This window comes from Panthera tigris, chromosome C1, assembly GCF_018350195.1.
Source record: "Panthera tigris isolate Pti1 chromosome C1, P.tigris_Pti1_mat1.1, whole genome shotgun sequence".
Classification (NCBI taxonomy): Eukaryota; Metazoa; Chordata; class Mammalia; order Carnivora; family Felidae; genus Panthera; species Panthera tigris.
The window spans coordinates 203,510,919-203,527,824 of record NC_056667.1 but is presented as its reverse complement, the minus strand read 5'-3'; the positions used below and the strand labels follow the sequence as shown (position 1 = coordinate 203,527,824).

At 43.8% G+C, this 16,906-nt stretch overlaps 1 protein-coding gene across 10 annotated transcripts in view; it reads left to right on the top strand.

Moving 5' to 3' along the window:
- EPHA4 (EPH receptor A4) overlaps positions 1–16,906 on the top strand; it is a 149,572-nt gene that overhangs the window by 75,667 nt on the left and 56,999 nt on the right. For all 10 annotated transcript variants that reach the window (XM_042995412.1, XM_042995414.1, XM_042995416.1 and 7 more), the window contains one exon: positions 11,128–11,466. In XM_042995412.1, coding sequence (XP_042851346.1) covers positions 11,128–11,466 — 339 coding nt within the window. The remainder of the gene's footprint in view (positions 1–11,127; positions 11,467–16,906) is intronic.

The following is a 16,906-nucleotide window of genomic DNA, read 5'->3' as shown; positions in this document are numbered from 1 at the left end:
TTTCACTTGTTGGATGAAACTTATTAGAGCCTCCTGATTGGAGCACTCTGTGAAATAAGAGATCATGATTTTGGATTGCCAACTTGAGGGGTCTTCACAAATCTGTCTCCAAGTCAACGGCCTTGAATGATTCAGTCAGCTGTGCCAAACAAACAAAGAGTGATTGATTGATCCTCAGACGTGGCCTAAAATACTCCAAATTTGCAGCTTTTGAGACAATTTATACTGGAGGAGCTTAGAGCTAATGAGGGCAAATTTCCCAAGGTCTATGACGAAAGGTCCTGATTTGAAAACGCTGGTCTGCAGGCTTAGGTTATTGAGAAACTGAAATAGCTTAGCCCCAAACAGCGAACATCACTCACTTTGTTTCTACGTTTGCCTTTTCTAATTGAATGTAGTGCACCACTGTATTTCCTCCAGAAAGTGTATTATTTTAAAATTACCATTTCAGGTCTATTACTCAAAGCCCTCACTTCTAATGCCTTCTGACAGTTATCAACATAATGAACCATAATGAAATGATGAGCAATTTTCAGTGGAAACCCAATGTGGATCCCAGTGGTGCTGTGTGACTGTGTTGTTAAAACTTGAATGCAAATTAAAATAACATCGTCCTTACTTGTTTCCAAGGTCAGGAGAAGAGAGACCCTTTTTTTTTCTTTTTTAAGCGCTTTAATTTTGGAAATCTCACATCCATTTTCAAACAAGCCCTTGAAGGTGCCACTGATGTTCGGTTCAGTTCTCTGCCCCAAAGATTTACATGCTTAACAGTCTGGCTAAGGGATTTGGGGAGGGATGTCTAGCATGAGTCTTTGATGTATAAACCATAGCATAAAAGGCAGCCTTCGGTTTTAAGTAAGCTACATTTTTTTCCCCCACCCAAAAGCATATATCTTTTTGCTCTAGGGCTTCCAATAACTAACAATATAATGGTGGAAGGCAGGACATTCTATGAAATTGATCAATGAGAGTGTAGTCAGCGGTCGTGAAAGACCCGTTGGTTGTAGGAGTGAAAACAAAAGCCAAAGATTCCTACAGTTTCGTTAATAAGTGTTGCAGGAGATCCGTTCGTTGATCTCTGACCATATCCCAGTTTATCGGCCATGTAATCAATCATTTTTGTGAAGCTATTTTTACGGAAATTCTTGGATCTGAAATTTACAGGGGAATTTGTTGCTTCATGTCATTTATCGAATTTGTGAAATGAGAGTACAATTTCATGCTACATTCCGTTTGTCGCGGGATAAAAACTCAGATTGAGACACCAACTCTCCCGCTGCCAGATTCTGTGACAGGGACTTTAGTTCGCAACATATGGTCATGCCGCCCGGTAATCAGTTGTTAAGCCAATTAATATGCCTGTCCTCGGACCATACCCAACAGATAAGAACAATCAAAGAAATTGTGATGATTCGGATGCAGTCTTCAACAGGTAAATGAACCTGTTGGCTTATTTGGGTAGATCTCAGTGGTTCAGAGTCTGGTATCGGTAATGAGTAACCCACATCCTTGCCTCTCCCTTTCTGATTGCCTTTCGGCATTTTGACTACCAGTAGAGAAAAAAAGCACCTCTGGAGAGGCCAAGAGTGTGATTCTTGTCCCAAGACGATTAGGGCTACAGGGGGAAAGATCACCAAGTAGTGCTTATTGGAAGAGGATGGTTGCATCCCAGTCTGACCACTTGCCATTGGGCTGTTTATAAAATTTGAAAAAGCTTCAGGATATTTAATAAGGATCAAGTGTCCTCTCCTCGAACTGTGTGTTTTAAAACAATGCTGTTTTAGCCTTCTCTTTCCCCTCCCGCCTACTTCTCATTTTATACAGATCAACAGTCCAATGTGGACATTGTAGAGGGATTACTAGTACAACGTGGATTCAACTGGAACGTGCATAGGTTTGAGGAACACTGATGTGATATATGCCCAAGTGAAAGACTTGAATAATCTCTGCCAATGCCATTTAGCCAGCTTATTGCAATTTTTCCACCACCATGAATGAGTAAGAGTGGCTTGTTATCAATCGAGCCCTGTCATTTCTGGATCGCATTTTTGACACTAGTCATGGAAGTCATACAGTGGTTGTGCCCAGCATGCTTCTATGAAACAGGGTCAATTATACACTGTGCTGAGGTCCCCTGGGGTGAGAACTGGATACCTTCTTTGCTCTCAGTATTTTGATTTTCCTCCCATAGTTGACTCTTATTCTACACGTGATCTACAGCTCGACAGAGGATGAACTCAGAGAAGAGTTTCATTGCATAGATCTGATTGCCCCCCGCCCCTCGTGTGACCTTCTCCCTGCGCCCCCGCCCCCCTCACCCCAGGGAAAAAGCCTTTAACAGAAACTCCTAATTGCCCTCTTGAGTGGAAGTTAGGACCAGAGAGAGAGGTTAACTCAACGAAGACAAGAGCACCATCTAGGAAGTCATGGCAGCACATTTCAGCCTTAAGGACAGGCAACTAGAAGAAACGTGATTCTGGGAGGAAGTGAGAAAGTGAGGAATGGTCCACAAAAAGCTCAGAGTTGTGCTTTTTTTTCTTTTCTTTTTCTTCCCCCCCCCCCCCCCTTTGGATTGCTTATATCTTTGTGACAGGGGCCATTATAGCCCCAGAATCAGACTTTCTGATCACAGTACCTTTGCGCATTTGGATCGTATTCATTTGGGCGACTTGCGAAACTTTTCTTATCTTCGGTTTGGTCATCAGATTGCCGAGGCTGATCGATGCCCTTTGTCAGATTTTATTATGAGGATGAAATAAGATAAAGTATGAAAAACCAGCTTGCAAGAAATGTAAATTAATTCACAGCCTGGCTACTTTTATTTATTTATTTATTTATTTATTTATCTATTTAAAAAAAAAATTTGTAACGTTTATTTATTTTTGAGACAGAGACAGAGCATGAACAGGGGAGGGGCAGAGAGAGAGGGAGACACAGAATCGGAAGCAGGCTCCAGGCTCTGAGCCATCAGCCCAGAGCCCGACGCGGGGCTCGAACTCACGAACCGTGAGATCGTGACCTGAGCTGAAGTTGGATGCTTAACTGACTGAGCCACCCAGGTGCCCCTAGCCTGGCTACTTTTAAAGCGAACTGCTCAAAATTTTGAAGAAATGGAACAAAGCGCCTTGCTCTGTCTTTCCCACTGTGGCCTCCTCATGACTAATGGAGAGTTTCCTTTTAAAGCACTTGAGCCATAAACTAGTCGTCCTCAAATAAATAAACCGAAACCTCCGTGAGCCCAGTAAAGACGAAGGTGTCTGGAGAGGACGATGTGAGAATAGATACACCAGAAAAAGAGGCAGGGGCAGAACTGCAGCAAGAAGTTACCTTGACAGGAAGCCAAGAATGTTTCATGGAGCAACAAGTGGTTGGTGCATCCAAATGGTTCTATTTGTTAATGACGGGCAGTTACGCTTTGGCTCTACTCATCGCTGAAACACAGAAACTGCACTGTTCATCTATCTCAGAAGAGGTGTCCCCGAACAGCAGTCTTTATGTAAACTGACCCACAGCCGCAGGGACTGAGAGAAAGCGATTAACAGTGGCAACATATACAACAGTCGGGGGGAGGAAGCCTGGGCTTCGTTTCAGGCAAAACTTACATACACCCCAACTGTTGACTCTGTGTTCTAGCCTGTCTTTCAGCCGGAGAGAGATTAACACGGGCTTATCTGAAGGGGTGGAAGGTTTTACAGCTAAGGCACTGAAGTATCATTGACAGTCCAAAAGTTGGACATGATTAATGAAGCCTTATGAAGTGGAACTCGAGACCCACGGCCCCTCTTCCTCAGAAGAGACGTCTTGTACTTGTTGCCTTGGCATTTTTGTAGGGTGACAGTCGCAGCGTTTGAAGACATTGATCATTTAAGAGTCAGGCTTCTGCCCATGCTCCCAGGGGATGTTTCTTTCCACGTCCAGAATTAATTCCGTGGCTCAGGCATGGAATTTTAAAATGGTGATTAAAAATCCGTTAAGTATTAGATGTCTGTGAGGGTTCTGGAAACCACTCTTGACGTGAGCCCAGCTACTTTGTTCTCCTATCAGCTATCTCATTGCTTTGGTTGCAGGCTTGCATTTTTTCAAACTTCTAGCCTGTGATTGCCTTTTTTTTTTTTTTTGGAATATCCTATTTTATTTTATTTATTTTAAGCAATGTGGTATTTTATTTATTTTTTTAATTTTTTTTTTTTTTTTATAGAGAAAGTGAGAGCAGAGGAGGAGGGCGGAGGGAGAGAGAGAATCTTAAATAGACTTAATGCTCAGTGCAGAGGGTGATGTGGGCTCGATCCCCGGACCCTGGGATCGTGACCTGAGCCTAAATCAAGAGTCAGACACTCAACTGACTGAGCCAACCAAGTGCCCCTATTTTTTTTTTTTTTTTAATTTTAGAGGGGAAGGGTGAGAAATGCAGAAGGAGAAAGAGAATTTTAAGCAGGCTCCACACTCAGTGCAGAGCCCAATGTGGGGCTCGATCCCACACCGTGGGATCATGACCTGAACGAAAATCAAGAGTCGACGCTCAGCCAACGGAGCCATCCATACACCCCTGGAATATGCTTTTGCAACATACACCAGTGCTGTAGTGGTGACACCTTTGATGAGTGAGCTGGACTGGGTTCAGGAACCGTCATTAATTCGTTTATTTATTCAGTAGATACTTAATGAATATCTATTAATAAATTTGGCACCTTCCTAAGGGCCGGGGATACTCTCATGAACCAGAAAAAAATATTTCTGTTCTAATTGGAATATGAATAATAAATAGGATGATCAAAAATTCTCACAAGAAGGAAAAAGATGATGTGATAGAGTGCAGTGGAGGAAACGGAAGCGTTTCATTTTGCGTGGAGGGAGAAGGGAGGAGGGAGGACCTGAGCTGGGACCCCCTGAGGGGTAAGGAGGCAGCTATTGGAAAAGCCAGGGGAGAGAATTGCAGGTGGAACTACCAAGTCTAAAACATATGAGCTGCGTGTCTCGAGTTGTGCTAATAATGGGAATTTTCAACTTGACTTTTTCCCCCTAGCCTTACAATCTGTTAGCATTTTAACAATTGTTATAAGACATTGCGGATTTGGGGTTTATATAGCATATTATACCTTGCATCCATATAGATTTATAAACCTTCGGCAGAACGCACTTCTAGCTGCAGTGATGACAGTATCCGTCTTTTTGGTTTCCAACTTTTTCTGACGTTCCAATTGCTACCTCTAACATTGAAAAAAAAAGAAGCATTTTATCTGGCTTGTGGGTTGGGGGTGGGGTACGTAGAGAGCACTTAGCTTGACATTGACTTTCCTTGGGATGGTTTACACCAAGCTCCTCCTTCGCATCGGAGGCATTTATGACTTTAGGTTCAGTGTTGGCTGATCCCTTTTCAATGACTTATTAGTAAGTAAGGCTCATACAGATTTCATGTGGATATGTTAACATTGGGTTCTCCTACATGGGGCTACTTTAAATCCTGACATAAGCCAGTGTGTTCTCTAAACTACTCGGGAATTATACTTTTGCCTAATGCACAGGAGAGAAGAACTAAGATTTGTAGAGTTACTAGAATGTTCTTTTATACCTGGAATGTTGCCCTTCTTAAATGTCACATTCACTCAACTTCTCTAGATAGAGTATGCTTTATTTCTGGAAGGTTGTCTTTTCCCAGAAGAGAGTACATGATGGGTTAAGGGAGATCAAGATTCCTTTTATGATATAATATGATATGATATTTTATTATATGATATGATAGTCCTTTGCTTTTGCTATAATTTGGCTAAGGTTTCTTTGGGACTTCATATTGTCAAACTCCTGTCAACCAAATGCAACCTGACATCCCACTAGAAAATAATAATTACCCATTGTAGCACCTTTCACAAGTACCTGCTGTGCAATCGAGAAAGTATTTCACACCAGCGAAGCAAATGGATGTTCATTCAATTTATTCACAGTGGCAGGAAATACGGTGGCCATTGCTTTCAGAGCACCGAGAAACTCAAGAAATAGGCCATAATATTGCACATATTTTATTTCTTCCTGAGTCCGTGAAGGTAGATGTAACTTCAACCTTAGAAGCCAAGGCTGTAGGAAGATATAAATCAGGGGTTCTTGGACTGAGCTCCCTAGATAGTTTCAGGGTATGCTTGAAGTCCCCAGAATTAATGTGCCGAATTGTGAGGATTCTAACGAGCATCTTTTTGAAGGGAGGGTGCACTTCTCCCAACAATTTCTTTGTAGCCGGGGCTGGTAAACTATGGCCCGAAGGCCGAATTCACCTGCCCCGGTTTTTGAAAATAAAATTTTCTTGAGATGCAGTCACATCCATTTGTTTAGGTGATGTCTATGGCTGTTTTCGAGGTACAGTGAAAACTTGAGTAGTAGCTACAGAGAACGAGTGGCCCATAAAACCTGAAATACTGACTAGCTATCTGGTCCTTTACAGAGAAAGTTTTGTTGAATACTGTTGTAATGGATTTGTAAGTTAAAGATTATTGCATTTGACCTTTGGTCCTGGTAGCAGAGTTATTATCTATGCCACTAACCTATATTTCAAATACGAAGGACATTCTAAACATGAGACGTTTAAAAGAGTTTAACATTCTAGCTCCATTCGTGGAGGGACTTATATACATGAATTCCAAAGAAGTTAAAAAAAAAATGTAAAGGAAGTACATTTATTTCCCCTTACCGACACTCCAGCATTTGATTTGTATTTAAAAATGTCTTAATGTTGATGGTAAACATAAAATGTACAGGAAACTGTGGTTCTAGAAAGGCTACTAAGGAAAATGCCAGCCTACCTTTGAAAATGTAAAACTTAACTTTCTTCAGGTATAAAATTGCCCACGGCTTCTGAACCAAATAAACCATCGGCTGGAACCAAGATGGAGAAGGAAAGTCGTAATAACCAGTCCTAAATGAACAAAACTTTGATTGAGGGAACTCACATATTTTTTTTTTTAATTTATCTTTTTAAGATTTTGTTTTTAAGTGATCTCTACACTCAACGTGGGGTTCGAACTTACAACCCCTGAGATCAAGAGTTGCATGATCTACCGGGCCAGCCAGGCACCCCATGGAGTCCACATTTCAAGCTCCCGGCCATGCTGGGCTGGTAATGGAGATATAAAAAATGAGAGTGAGTCCAGGGCCTGCACTATACCTCCTCCTGCTCACATCATCCGTATTTAGCTTCCTTTAGTCTTTTCCTTCCCCCTGATTTCCTGCCCTTTCCTTCTTCAGGTATCCAGGAAAGCATCAAAATGAGTCTGATTTGTCTTTCCCTTTGTCTTCTAGAGCAGGCAACAAACAATAAGCATGTGAATGAGTCCACAATCCCTCCCAACGGAAGTAATCACTAAGATATGATATACAGCCCAACTTCCTTTTTGCAAAGTATTTTTAAAGTGTAGAACGGGGGGACTTGAATTAAACGAGGTATATTGAGATACCCCTCTCCAGGGCTTACTGCTAATGAGTCGTCTGTGTGTAAGAACTGACTCCCAGCTTTAGCTCAGGGAGGGCTGTATTAATCCACACACTGTAGGTAGGGGGCCTCAGGTGCATTGCAGGACTTTGTTAGTTTGCCATCCAGCCATTCATTCGTCAACTCCTCAAACGTTTACTGTGCTTATTCTGAAGTGGGAATCAGGGTAGACACTGGGAAATGATGACGACATCAGCTCTCTTGGGGAGTACATAGACCGGTGATAGAAACAGATAACGCAGCGTATGTCTGAACAGCAAGACCCCATCACATGGTCCAAAGTTAGAGAAATAAATGTGACCTGTACGGTGGGACGATGCCATAAGCAAGATTGCTGCCAGTACTACATAAAGGCTAGTAGTGGGTAGTTTTGGAAAGGATAAAAGGACAAGACCCTGTAACGTATAATGACCTATAAGCTACCTGAGGCTAGGTACTTAGTAGGTGCGATCTCAATATGGAGACTAGAAAATTTAAACAAAGAGTATGATTACCGTGTTTTGTTACAGATCTCATATTTGTAATTGGAGACTTGCTTGCAAGTTGACCTGTTTCTGGTGAGACAGGCAAAATCCCTTGTCAGAAACTTAATGGTTCCCAAATATCCAGATACACTACTTACTTTACGTAAACAGAAGACAAGATCATCTGAGTTACGTTTTTTTTTTTTTCCCCCTCCTGGATGCCTTGTATTTACTGAGACAGCCCATGTTACTCAGAACGCTATTTTCTTTTCATTATAGCCATCTCTACAGGTAATTGTGTTAAGGTGCTGCTATTAACATTAGGTATTACTGTTGGATCTGGATGGACTTTTGGGTTGTATGAAAGCGTATACTTTCTTGTCTTGAGAATACTTTCTTTTCTGAGGAAAAGAGGGCACCTCCTTATAAATGGAAATACACTTACCATCTTTCAATGGACATGAGTTTAAAAAAAAAAAGAAAGAAAGAAAACCACGATCCTGCAAACAAAATACAACCACCGTTATGATTTTAATTTATAAAGCATGCACTCTTTCCCAGGCCTTTGCAGAACACCGTGATTATCGTACTGGGTGGGCATTTTTCTATCTGCTACCCCCCCCCCCCAGAAAAACCCACAAAATAAAACTCTACCATAGTCCAATTTTTAAGCCCATATAACATCACTCCCTATGGCAGCAAAACAAAACATATGCAGTACAATTCACCAAACCATTCATGGAGGCATCATTGAACTTGAACTTGCCTAGTCCTCTGTCTTCCCGTTAGCATCCACCGCAGGGTCTTTAAGAATCGTTGCCCAAAGAAGCCTGTTCCAGGCCACCACTTGTTTGGGGCCCAGCCCTCCATTTTGAAATCCTGCAGCATCTTTTTTTTTTTGTTTGTTTTTCTTTCTTTCCCATGGGGCAGTGTTATATCTCTGAGTCCTGTGACCATTTAGTTTTCTGCTCCATTTCTTCTCTGTTTAGACACTGCCATGCCCCGTCCTACATACTAATTACTGACTTTTTGCTTCTGCATTGCTTGATTCATTGTGTCACATTTTCCCATGTGAAAGTGGATCAGGAACCTTGGCAAGGGGGTTAATGGATTTAAGAGTCCCTCGTATTTAACCCTGGAAGTCATAGCAAAATAAGAACCAGTGGCTGACCCATTTTATAAACCAAGCTGTGGTAAGTTTTAGCTGCAGACTACTAGTGGATTTCACCATGGTGGCAAGCATCCATAAAATTTGAACAGGATAGAAGATACACCCTCCCTTTTTACCTTTACCTCTTAAACTTTGGCCAAAACTACTGCTTTTGTTGTTATAACACCTCTATGGGGAGCCACATAGCGGAGTGGAAATAACCCCGGAGTGGGAGTTAGGACTTTTGGACTTTAGTCCGACTCTGTCACTAATGAAATTGCACGGAATTTCAGTGTTGTCAGGTCCACAAACTGGATCTCAATTCCCTCGTCTTTTTAAAATGAGGTTATTTGTTTGGCCAAATCATCTTTAACTTCCTGTCTGTCTCTGTTCACGTATTCAGAAACCACTTATTTACCTTTATTATATTCCAGTCACGAAGCTAAGGACCATAGCTATAAATATGAAACCTAAGCAAGAAAGAAATTCGTATTTTCCTTCTGCAGACTTCTGTGGGGGTACTCTTACTTTTAGGAACAAATTTTACGACACTGGACGGGGCCTAGATCTCAAAAATTAAGAGAGGCTGTTGATAATTAGTCTCGAGGGGAGATTGGGAAGCCCTGGATTAACCCTTTTTCAGCATTACCACCAAGATCCTTTAGCAATCCAACAGCATGAGCTGAGTAATAAATATTGGGTATGACTCCTTATTAGTAGGTTGCCTCGTTCGATTTTGCCCCCGTGGTTACTTTGGAACAACGCAGTCCATTGTGGTTGACTAGATAAAGCTTCTAACTGGTTCACACAGGCCTCCAGTTAACTTCCTTTTCCTGAGGAACATGGTCACATTTCCCTTAAAGCAGTTCATCGCAAATACATTAGAATAGATAGAGTGAGCCAGAAACCTGAAATTTCCATTAAAACTCCCTCTGGTTCTTTTCTTGGAAGACCAAAATGGGGAAGAGAAAGGAAGAGAGGACTTTCCACATGTCCCTTTGAGGAGGTGTTTTGCATCAGAGTGGGGCAGATATCTTTCCAGCCTTTGGTACTGGCTCAGTCCAGGAATATCCCCTCCCTTCTCCCACCCAGATTCTTCTCCTTGAAGGCAGTTTGCGTTGCAACTCTTTGGCACGTAAAGACTAATCTCCGGCAAGAAACAAGAGGGTTCGTCATGGCTCACTAGTCTTATTATTATTATTACTATTTTTTATTGCTATCTTTAAAACCAACCACTATGTTGTTTGCGGTCAGTTGTTCTGTTTCCAAACAGCCGCCACCACCGTTCATGTTTCACAAACTCTTTGATGTCAGTGGGAATGAGTCAGCTCAAAAGGGCCTGGTCCAGCCTTGGCTAGCTGAAGGGCAGGACGTGGGGCCTGAGAGCCTTTGCACGATCCCTGCCGCAAGCTGGGATCTCCCAACGACTCTACCTTTGACATCGCTGCAACCAGGTTACACGAGTTCCTTCTAATTACCTATGACGAGCTTAACTCCCAACTGCCGTGCCGGGCTGGAGAGGCGTGTCTATACGATTCGGTTAATTTTATTCCGCATGGAGGACGCGCTGTACTTAGGAATCCCGATTTACCTTCAGAAGTGGCACATACCTCTTACTCTACCAGGGTCCCACACTAGCCCTGGGAACTTGAATCACGCTCATATGTGCCTGTTTGCAGATGGTGAGATAAAAACCAGATAAGTTCTATCTTCTTTTTCTGCCGCTTCAAAGAGAAGCCTGGACTTGGAGCGTGTTTGATGTCGATGTCGAGATGCACGCCGTCTCAGGACAGCAGTCGGTGTTACCGATGTAGCAGCTTTCTTTCACGGCGTGCTTTTTTTTAAAAGATTTTTCTTTTTTTTTTTTTTTTCCTCGCTGGCTTGATTGGCTTTCTGCTTTCTTTGCCACATGGGCCCACCTTACTTCCCATCGCTGCAGAGAATAATAGAAACTCGCAGAGATTCCAAAAGGATAGTTTAAGTTCTTGGTGTGATAATGTATGTGTGTGTGTGTGTTTTTTTTTTTTTTCCTTCTCCAGGCCCACCATCCGCTCCCCTCAACTTGATCTCAAACGTCAATGAGACATCCGTGAACTTGGAATGGAGCAGCCCTCAGAACACGGGTGGTCGCCAGGACATCTCCTACAATGTGGTGTGCAAGAGATGTGGGGCTGGTGATTCCAGCAAGTGCCGACCCTGTGGAAGTGGGGTCCACTATACCCCCCAGCAGAACGGCCTGAAGACCACCAAAGTTTCCATCACTGACCTCCTGGCTCACACCAATTACACATTCGAAATCTGGGCCGTGAATGGGGTGTCCAAGTATAACCCCAGCCCGGACCAGTCGGTGTCTGTCACCGTGACAACCAACCAAGCAGGTAGGAGTCCGATCTACTTTATGGTATGATATAAATAGAGAGAGGGAGCGCTCGGCTGGCTCGGTCGGTTGAGTGTCTGACTTTGGCTCGGGTTGTGATATCGTAGTCCGTGGGTTCGAGCCCCTCGTCGGGCTGTGTGCTGACACCTCAGAGCCTGGAGCCTGCTTCCGATTCTGTGTCTCCCTCTCTCTCTGCCCGTCCCCCATTCTCTCTCTCTCCCTCTCTCTCACAAATAAAAAAATTTCAAAAGTTTAAAAAATAAAAAATAAATAAATGTACAGAGATAAAGGGCTTATGGAGGTATCCATGAATTAACTTAGACTTAATTCTACAATTAAACTGGAACCCCATGGATCTGATTATAAACCTGCGAGCTGCCTTGTAATTACAAAAGATTCTTAGAAGAATGATCATTCGTTCCACCAATACTGTTTTGGACACCCAACTGCATAGCATGCCCTATGCTAAGTGGTGACGATCACATGAGATTAAAAGACGCTGTCTGAAAGGGGATGACAGTCAGTGAGATGGGTCACTCCATGCTGGACTTCTCTTGTCAGGGATTCATATCAGCCATTTTGATCACAAGGCCCATGGTTGGACATCAGAGCATTTAACAGATTATTTTGGCTTATAAAATTGCTTTTTACCAATGCAGAGCACCATAGTGGCATGTGCTGTCTTTTCCAACAAAAGCGTCAGTGGCTATGTTTTGATCTTGTTTGAATTAAAAAAAAAAAAAAAAATGTATACCGACCTCTACTAGAGTCATCAGGTAAATCTGTGGATGGTGAAGAGATTAATGGGCAGCTCTCTCTGTGTGGTTTGGCAGAATTTTCCTCAAAACACATAGTAGGTTTGCAGCCCCTTTGCTAGGTCAATCCATAATTGACACGTGGGGGGGAGAGTGCATTTACCCCATTTTGGGCATCACTTTCCTCTTCTAATTCAGCCGACTTGAAGACATTCTCTGTTCATGAAGAGTTTCTGCTGAGTTCATTGAAGAACTGTTACAAAGTCTCGAATATCTATAAAATGTTTCAAAGAGCAAAGCCGAATCTGGGTTTGTAAATTGCAGCTCCTGACCCACTGGTTCCCGCTCATCCCTTGCAAACGTTTTCACGCTTTCTCCAGCTAATTTTCCATCCTGGGTCTCTGCCACCTGCTTCACATTGCTGGCTCCCTGTTATTTATTTCTGGCGAGTTAAAAGGGAATAGGAAAAAAAAAAGGGCGATAGCTTATCCTTTCATGAGGCCCTTAAGAACAACAAACTTCGCCCGAAAAGGATTGTAAATTGCCAAGCAGTCCTATCACCTCTTACTGTACTTCCCTCTCAAATGAATGTTTCAGTAAGTGCACTCAATAGTTAAGTAAAATATATCTGTATTAATTGATCCTGTAGTGAAAAGTATTCCAGGGTCCCACTCCAAAGCCATTATTTTTCCCCTTGCCCTGAACTCTCTAGAATAAATACAAAGTTACGACTCGGGTGGGGGTTTTAAACTGGGGCTCGAATGGCGAATCTTACCGGAAAGTAGCTTCAAGTGTACAGATGTGACCCGTCTTGTAAAATACGTGGTGTGAACAGATCGTCTGGTTTTGCTCTGGTCTTTTATTTCTGCGCTTTCGGGTGTTGAACACGGTTAGTGGTGATCCGCTTTATTTTTTTCTACAAAGACTGGTGTGATTTAGGAGGTTTTGATAGCATCGCAAGTACTCTGTCTTTGCCAGCTTTTTATTGGTTCTTTTTTGGAAATATTGCCCGTGGATCCTGGGGAACATATTGGTGCTACTGCTGTCTCTGAGTTAGACGGGGCCAGCCTCTCTGTGCCCGCTGGGGAATCTGGTTTATGATTCAATCAATATTCTTATGTTCGGCCTGACGTCCGTGTATTCAGACACGTTGCTACTTTGTGTTCTTAACTGATTTAAAAGTAGGAAGGGACTTTTTGAGGCCTCTTTGTGTTCTTAACTGATTTAAAAGTAGGAAGGGACTTTTTGAGGCCTCAGCTGTACAAGGTGAAGTCATTCTCTTTGGCCGAGAATAGCCATTGGGAGACATGCTGAGGACAGGCTTGGCTCCCACAGATTTTGTGGGGGGACCCCTATGACTCTCTGTATACGTAAGAATGTGGGCCAAGGGATTATGTCAGCTCCTACCAGGCCAGAAGGCCCAAGGAGTGCAAAGAAGGCAGGCTAAAAAGCCCCCGAAAGAAGAAAACGTGCAAAAACAATACGAAAGAGGGAGGGGAAGAAAGTCTAAGTTTTATTAAAAATGTAGGTGTAATTCTTTTCGATCTAGCAGAAGGGGGGGGCGGGGGACGGAGGATTCCTCTGACACAGTGAGGTTTTCTCTGCCGTGGTGAGCAGACCCGCCGGGCGGTTTGCTGAAGAGGACAAACTTCCAGCTCCCTCTTTTAATTTTCATGAAGGGTAATGCTGGGAAGCTGTTCAAAATTAAAAATAAATCTTTCAATAAGGAGACCTCCTATGTGGCCAGCCAGAAAGCTTTCGCTTAGCAGAGAGTTGTGTATGTGCGAAGCACTGCCTCATTACAGGATCTGGAGTTCCCTAATTCGATATCAGCGGAATAGTTTATCTTTGATTAACAAACCCTTTCTTCATAGTAGGGCAAATTAATAACGCAGGCCAAAATTCTGGGTGAATGTGGCAACCGTAGACTCTATCAAACCTCCCCTAAGCGTATTTACGTACACACAATTATATTGTAATTGCAGTCATTCCTATCATTTCATTAAACTCAATTCCTTAGGGACCCCTGTAGGCAATGATGGCTCATTCTGTAAGGAATCCATAGAATAAATGCATATTAGCATTTACCACCTGAGAGCCCCGGTTTGGGGGCTCGCCTGTTCTGCCTTGTTTTCACAGGGTTCTTTCTCTCATCAGTCCCTTATTCAACAAACACTACGGGCCTTCCTCAGATACCTGGTTTTGTCACCAGGACCTCTGAGACGCTCAGAGCTGAACAGGTTCAGGAAGGTGGCCTGACTCACCCGAGCTAACGTCAGGGCCAGTACCTGAAACCAGCGAGCACCCTCCCTGCTCCTGAAAGGACAAAGTTGCTTTCTTTTACCATTATTGGATAATTAATAGCATCCCTGTATTCAGCCTGGCGTTCTCCCCTTTTAGGCGACCAGTATCTGGGCACCAGAAAGGTAGGTCTGACCGGCCTTTGATCCTTTAGTTGTGGAATGTGGTGTGAATGGGCTGGTGTTCTCACATGGTTATTTAAGTCATTCTCACCCAGGTCCTATTGTTGGGGTCTTAAGAAGTAACTAACAAGATGCTCTTCCTCCCCTCCTGAATTCAAACCCAATTGACACTGGGGACCAGACCCCTGGAGCTCAGGATGTCAGCTTTATTGCCGAGCATCTGATTGAAGGATGTGAGCTTTATTTCCGGGGCCAAAAGGGCTGGCTCCTAAAGACACTTGCCCAGTGTCACCCAGAGACGGTCTGGCTCAGCTGGCTGACGGCAGGCTCCCTGAAGGATCAAGCCTGTGCCCCCGAGGTTGTCCACTCTGTGCAGGTGGGAGGGTGTCAGACAGCAGATTTCCGTGAGAGAATTCATCCCCACCCCCACCCCATGCCAAGAGTGGGAAGGAGAAGCCGGGAAGAGGGTGAGGGTGGGAAGCTCCCTCGGAAGTCCCCCGGTAGGAGAAGAACAGACCGGGAAAAGGCAACTCCTCCCTCCCGACACTTCCCTGCATTACAGTCCAAAAGGAACAAAGTGAGATTCCCCGGGAAAACTGAACCTGTCCCTTCCTCCGTCAAACATCCTGTGGCAACTGTTACGTGTTTTGTTTAGGAGAAGATGGTTCTGGTGTTTATGAAAAGGGAATACGGAGACGGCCGGGTGATTTGTTTTCTAAATGGCTTTCCTTTGGTTTACTTTTACTCAAGTGGACCATCTCGGGCAAATGAATACAGGATGTGTCGCCAGGAGAGAGAGAGGCTGTATAAAGGAAACAAGGGTTTTTCCTTTTCCTGGCCAAGCAACCGAGCTGTGAACCTTTTTGCAAAAAAACATGCTGAAATGGCAGCCAGCAGTAGATCTGAAGATCTCAGAGTCAGCTTGCACCGTTTCACCCCCCCCCCCCCCGAAGCCCCCCACCCCTGTCTTTCAGTTCTGCGGCCAAATGGTACTCAAGGTTGTTTCGTCTGTTTTACATCGTTACGAACTGCTATGGGTAATATTCATTCCCTCCTAACCCCCAGTTGCACCTGGGACGGCGAGCTGTGGCACGTTTATTTATTTGATTGTTTCTTTGTTTCTTTAAGTAAACTCTACACCCAACACGGGGCTCAAACTCACGACGCCCCGACCGAGGTCAAGAGTCTTTATGCTCTACAGACTGAGCCGGCCAGGCGCCCCAGTGATCACACCTCTGATTTTTCCTTTGCATGAGATACTCTTCTAAATCCTTGACGATGAAATGACATCTGGTAACCTCTTGTCAGCACAGCTGCAGTGTCCCTGTGACAAACATCTTTAACACACTGAGTTTGGAGGAGTTCAGATATTTGGTGGATTGCATAATTATTTGAACCTAGCTGGTCTCTAAGATCTTTTCTAATTCCAAAAGTCTGTGATTCCGAGAATATAGCCATGAGTTATGGGCATGAAGAAGTCGGGCTCATTCCCACAGGATGTTCGGGAATGGGCTCCCAAGGCAATTCCAAGGATGGGGGAAATTCCAAAAAATGCTTCCGCAGAATCAGCAGGGTGCACCTGAATCCTGCCTTCTCTCTACCCCTCCAAACTCACACCTACCAAGGTATTTCCTTGGAAGGGCAACACAGTAAGCTAGCTGCCTCTCGAGTATGGTTCTTCCATACGCCGCCCTGGACATTTGGCAATGCCTGGAGATCTTTCTGGCTGTCACGGGTGGGAGCGCCATTACAGTTCGTGGGTGAAAGCCGGGGATGCTGCTAAGCACCCCATCATGCGTAGGACCGCCCCCACGATGAAGAATTATCTAGTTCGAAATGCCCATGGTGCCAAGACGGAGAAACGCTAGTGATATACATTTGAAAAGGAAATTTCATGACTTCATAGAAATTCCGACTTTCCAAGGGTTCCATCGCCAGCCTGTCTCTGCTTGGTTCCACTGCTCCATGCCAGGAACATAATCCTTCCAACGCTGCTCTTAGAGGGTTGTAAACAGCCCTTTGGGGGCCCTTGTGAAAGAATCCCAGTTGCCTTGCCATTGCATGAACTGGTGCTCCTTGTCATACTAGCCTTGTTCCCTAGGATGGACAATCAAGAAGACCGAAAAGGCAAAACAGAAACAAAAACAAAACCCACCACATCACCAATAAAACGACAGGACACCTCGACGTTAATGCCACCGCACAGTCCATAGCAGATACTCAAGTCCTGTTTGTCACTTAACACGTTTATTTATCGCCAAAA